This window comes from Haemorhous mexicanus, chromosome 6, assembly GCF_027477595.1.
Source record: "Haemorhous mexicanus isolate bHaeMex1 chromosome 6, bHaeMex1.pri, whole genome shotgun sequence".
NCBI classification, from domain to species: domain Eukaryota; kingdom Metazoa; phylum Chordata; class Aves; order Passeriformes; family Fringillidae; genus Haemorhous; species Haemorhous mexicanus.
In genome coordinates, this window is record NC_082346.1 from 31,845,431 (window position 1) to 31,850,891 (window position 5,461).

The following is a 5,461-nucleotide window of genomic DNA, read 5'->3' on the forward strand; positions in this document are numbered from 1 at the left end:
TTATACTTTGTTTACTAAAATCTGGAACAGGTTACTTCCTTAGAGACAATTTTTTTTTTCCAGTTTTAGAGTGTGGAGTCCTGGGGACTGGGAGAGAAGGCAGGATTTATCGAACACCCTTTTAAAGGGCAGACACGCGTTTTAACAACTTAAATTGTCGGGGATGTGAGCTATTTCCGCTTGCAGAGCCTGCCAGGTTTCAGTAAAAATTTGAAAGAAGGAGCAAGGCTCCGAGGGAGCGGAGGAGGTCGGCGGCGGGTGGTCAGCACAAAGCCCTCTGGGGCGCACCAAGGCGGCCGGACGCGGCTCCGGTAGGTTTCCCAGTAGGTTTCCCGGTAGGTTTCCCGGTAGGTTTCCCGGTTTCCGCGGGAAATGTCCGCGAGCCGCGGAGCCGCCGCCCAGCGCGGCCGTTGGGCGCGCGGCCGCCGCTCCCCCCGCGCGGAGCGGAACGGGACGGCCGCGCGCGCCGGCGGAGGGGAGCTCACGCGCGGGCGCGTGCCGAGTTAAACGCGCGCACAACGTGGACGCACGCGGACAAGCGCGCGGGCACTCGCGCACGGGGGCGCGCGCGCGGAGACGCGAGCAGAAACGGACACGCGCGCACAGGCGCGCGGAGTCGCTCGGTGCGGCCGCACAACCGCCCCCTCCGACGCGGGCTTCGCGTTCTTTTCCCCCCTCCCCCATTCCCCTTGTCCCTCCCCCTCTCCTTCCTCCCGAAAGTTTTTTTGGGCCTGCCCGCCTGGGTGATTCAGTCGCAGTGTCAATCACCCTGCCCTCCTCCTCCTCCCCTTTCCCGCCGCCGGCTCCTCCTCCCGGGGGTAAGTCACAAACTTTATAAGTTGAGCTTTCTCCGAGCCCCCTGGAAGCGGCGAGCGGGCGCGGCGGCCGGGCGGGCTGGTGGCGGTATCGGCGGCGGGGGGAGGCTGCGAGCAGGGGCGCTGGAGGCTGTGCCTTACCCACGCCGTGACTCCTCGTGTCCGAGTGCCGCTGCCCCACTCGCTTCCCCCCTCGCTCGCCGAAGATGTCCACAGCCCTGGTGTCGCCCACCATCTTCGACTTGAGCGAAGTTTTATGCAAGGTAAGGGCGCCGGCGGGGGTTCCGCCGCCAACTTCAGGGCTTTTCAGCTTCTTTTGAGTTCGAGTTGGGGCTTCCCTCTTCCCCTCCCCCCACTTCGTTTTCTGGTCGTGAACGAGCTCGGCGCCGGGACCGGAGGGCGCAGGGCGGGAACCGAGCGCGGCCACCCCGTTTCGGGACGCCGGGGTCTCTCCCGCCCGCGTTTCCCGCCTCGGCCGCTCCGGAGGAGGAAGGGTGGGGGAGCCGCCCGCGCTCCCGGCGGGCTCAGCCGCGGCACCGAGCGGGGGGGGGGCCGGATCCTTCCCGTGCCCCCGGGGCCGCCGCGCTACAACACGCCCGGGCGCGGCGCGGAGGGCGGCGGCGCTGCCGCGGGGCCGGGCGGAGGACGAGCGGGCGGACGGGCGGGCTCCCTCCCCGCGGGGCTCGGCCGCCCCTCGCCGGCCGCGCTGCGGGAGCGGTTGGGCGGGCGCCGCGCCGCGCGCTGCCCTTCCCGCGCGCCGCCGTCCCCGGGGCGCTCCCAGGGAAGCGCTCCCGTCGCGCGGGGTTTTCGGGCGCCCCCCCGCGCCGGGCGCTCGGCCGGCCCCGGGACCGCTCCGCGCCACTGACGGGGAGGGGCGCGGCGGGGGGCCCGCGCGCGGGGCGGCGGAGGCGGCTGCCAGATGCGGCTGCGGGGGAGCTGTCGGGGCAGGGCGGACGCCGCCGCTCCCCGGGCCGAGGCAGCGGCAGGCGGTGGGGTGCCGCGCCGCGCTCGCGGGACTGCGTGGGGATGTCGGAGGAGGTGGTGGCAGTAGCAGTGACGTGACCGGCTATGCTTTGTCCCCGCAGAGCAACAAGATGTTGAATTACAGCCCCTCGGGTGTCAGCGGGTGCCTGCTGGACAGGAAGGCGGTGGGCACCCCGGCGGGCGGGGGTTTCCCTAGAAGGCACTCTGTCACCCTGCCCAACTCCAAGTTTCACCAGAACCAGCTCCTCAGCAGCCTGAAAGGGGAGCCGGCTCCCATGCTGGGCCCCCGCGAAAGCCGCTTCCGGGACCGCTCCTTCTCCGAGGGTGGCGAGCGCCTACTGCAGCAAAAGCAGCCTGGGGGACAGGTCAACTCCAGCCGCTACAAGACGGAGCTGTGCCGCCCCTTCGAGGAGAACGGCGCCTGCAAGTACGGTGACAAGTGCCAGTTCGCCCACGGCATCCACGAGCTGCGGAGCCTCACCCGTCACCCCAAGTACAAGACCGAGCTGTGCCGCACTTTCCACACCATCGGCTTCTGTCCCTATGGGCCGCGCTGCCACTTCATCCACAACGCGGAGGAGCGCCGCGCCGTGGCGGGGAGCCGGGAGCCCGCCGTCACCGACAGACCCCGCCTGCAGCACAGCTTCAGCTTCGCCGGCTTCCCCAGCACTGCTGCCAGCGGGCTGCTGGACAGCCCCACTTCCATCACACCGCCGCCCATGCTGAGCGCCGACGACCTGCTGGGCTCCCCCACCTTGCCTGACTGCGCCAGCAACCCTTTCACCTTCTCCAGCCAGGAGCTGGTCAGTCTCTTTGCCCCCAGCATGGGGGTGCAGGTGCCCAGCGGGAGCTCCCCCACCACCTTCTTGTTCAGGCCCATGTCCGAGTCCCCCAACATGTTTGACTCGCCACCCAGTCCTCAGGACTCCCTCTCTGACCAGGAGGGCTATCTGAGCAGCTCCAGCAGCAGCCACAGCGGCTCAGATTCCCCTATCCTGGACACCTCAAGACGTCTTCCCATCTTCAGCAGACTCTCCATCTCCGACGACTGAACTGGGGTTTACTCTTGCCCCTCCCCACCTCTATTACAATGTTAAGCTGAACTCCCCCTACCTTGTCCCCAGTACTCTGAGCTGGATGTTAACATGTCCACCTGCCTGCCTGATACCCACTGGCTTAAACCTTAAGTGCCAAAATTACGATGAGAAGCAATAACGTTTACAAAATTAGTGCCTTTAACACTTTTCACTGTGACTGTATTACCTCTCCAGCTGCAGAGGGCACCAGCAGCTCTGTGCACTTCCAGATGTGCAGGAAATGTCCGAATCCGGCTCCCTCCACTGGCCACGTACTGCATCGCCCTCTCCCAGTCCCTTCCTGACTGGCCAGTTTCTGCTAGGCTGCAGGCATGTGGGCAAGTGTTAACATCCAGTCCTCTTTCTCCCCTCCCCTTAAAAGACTAAATCTTGCCTGGATCCGCTCAGGTCTGCGGGAAGAAAAGCTGAGAACGGACAAAGATTGTAGCATGAGTGGGACTTCGACTGGGAGGAAGAAAACAAAAGAAAAGCAAAAAACAGATGGACTATGATAGACTTGATTTTGGTGCTAAAAGTTCCCCATGTATACATGTGACATCTTCAAACAAATAAAGAATAGAGGGGTGGGGCTAACAGAAGTCATTCCACACACACAAGTTCGTGTAAACAAATTTCCAGTAGACATAGCTTTAATGGTTTTGCTCTAGAGTACTTTAGACCTATCTTAGAGCACTCACGCCAAGCTTTTTATTATTTTTTTCTGGGTTTTTAATTTTGTATAACTTTTCAGAAATTGGAGAGCAAATTTTGCTTGTCACTGCACAACAATATAAAAAGCTTATTTAACTTATCAAAACGTATTTATTGCCAAAACCTTTGCTTTTTAATTTTGTTCATATTTATCGGGATGATGAATCCATAGAATATATTCTTTTATGTTTAAATTATGATCTTCCATATTAATCTTAAGATTGTGAAGTGTCTTTTTTCCTTTTTTCCCCACAGTTTAATATATTATACTACAATGACATTTTTTGTAACTTTACACTTTTTTTGGTTATTTTATTTTAAAAAATGAAAAATTAATTTAAAAAAATGCAAAAACTGTGTTTGGATTATTTATTTTAGAACTCCCTCCCCCTTTTTTTGTGTTGGACTGCAAATGGAGTTGTTGTGCATCTTTGCCTTTTCTCTTCTCCTTCTCTTCTCCTCTCCCGGGTCTTGCCTACCTGGGCTTTAGAATGTACATACCTGAGCTCTGTTGCGAGACAGCGTGGAAGGAAGACCTTTTTCTTCCTCTTATTGTATAGATTCTTCAAGGAGAAAAGCCTTGGGCTCAAAGTGCCTATCTGAAGACATTCCAAATACAGTTTGTCTTTGCATTTCTGTATTCCAAGTTTGGAGTTTTCCTTGCCAAGGTGAATGGGACTGGCACAAAGAGAATAATGAATGTAATTTTTTTTTCCCCCTGTTACTGTTCGCTACACTGCTTTTTCTTCCTCTTTGTGTGAGTTTATTTAAAAGAGAATCTCTTTTGTAATGACTGTTTGCAGTTTAAATCAATAAACCCCAAGTTTTTTCAAGAAACTGACAGTGGAGCTGGTTTTACTTGCAAAAATTGAGGGGCTGGTTTTAGACAACCCCACAAATGCAGGTGCTTCCCTTCTCTTGACCCTTGAAGTGCCTGCAGTACGCCCAGGCATCCCTCCATCGTTCCTCACTGATTCAGCAGGTCAGCCGTGCAAGTGCTGACCTGGGAGCAGGTCAGTGGCAGCAAATAACCTGGTGTGACCTACCCTGGTGGCCTCTAACCTTCTCTGTCTCTTACGGAGTGCTTGAGTCACTCAGTCTGTTCCTGACAAGTTCTTTCTGATGAGCATGGCTTAAACCTGGGACTGGCTTTTGTTGCTTGTGTGTTTTACATGTTCCTTCATAGCTCCTTCCTCTTCAAGGAGAGCTTATGTGTGTTTTGAGTGAGGCTAAAGTGGGATGTCAAAGTGTTGTCAAAGGATGCCAAATCTCAGTCCTGGCTTCTTGGTGGTACTGGTCTGCTTGCACAAAGGGGCTCTTTGGTGCTTAGTGGGGGAGAGGAACATGAACCCCCAGCGAAGGCTCAAGTGTATGCACACATCACCCTGCTGTTGCATTTAAGCCCTGGTACATCTTGAAGTATCAGCAATCCCAGAAATTTATCAGGTCATTGGTTTTGTTTAGGAACATATCCTCACCAGCACTGCTCATGGTGTTAAGTCTCGTGTTTTCACCTTTGAGCTCTTCTATGGAGCAAGCTTTTGTTTCCAAATTGAGGCTGAAATGTTGCTGCTGAACCACCAATCCTTCAGCTGTCTGAACATGCCTCAATGTTCAGATTTCCTAATTCCTGTTGGGATAGTTCCTGCCAAACAAAAGCTGTAGGATACCTCAAGGCTTACACCGGCGAACCAACGTTCTCTGCTGTTAGCTCAATGCACTTGTGTGGTCTGGCACTAAAGGTGAGCTGGGTGGAGGAAAGGCGGAGGAAGAAGAGTGTTGCTGATGGAAGCTGCTTCTCTTGAACACTGCAAAAGCTATGTGAGGAGTTTCTTTGGCAGATACTGATGTAAATGAGTGCACAGTGTGGTCTGC

At 56.4% G+C, this 5,461-nt stretch overlaps 1 protein-coding gene across 1 annotated transcript; it reads left to right on the plus strand.

Moving 5' to 3' along the window:
• The first annotated feature begins 843 nt into the window (after window positions 1-843).
• ZFP36L1 (ZFP36 ring finger protein like 1) lies at window positions 844-4,423 on the plus strand. Its single transcript, XM_059849713.1, has 2 exons — window positions 844-1,078; window positions 1,901-4,423. The coding sequence occupies exons 1-2, from the start codon at window positions 1,022-1,024 to the stop codon at window positions 2,849-2,851; spliced, it is 1,008 nt and encodes a 335-aa protein (XP_059705696.1). The 5' UTR covers window positions 844-1,021; the 3' UTR covers window positions 2,852-4,423.
• Window positions 4,424-5,461: the final 1,038 nt, after the last annotated feature.

What these genes read in the sequence shown, in the direction of transcription:
- ZFP36L1 (XM_059849713.1), top strand. Translation starts at nt 1,022, where the DNA reads ATGTCCACAGCCCTGGTGTCGCCCACCATCTTCGACTTGAGCGAAGTT. An exon ending in TGAGCGAAGTTTTATGCAAG is followed by an intron (nt 1,079 to 1,900) that starts GTAAGGGCGCCG and finishes TTGTCCCCGCAG; the next exon opens with AGCAACAAGATGTTGAATTA.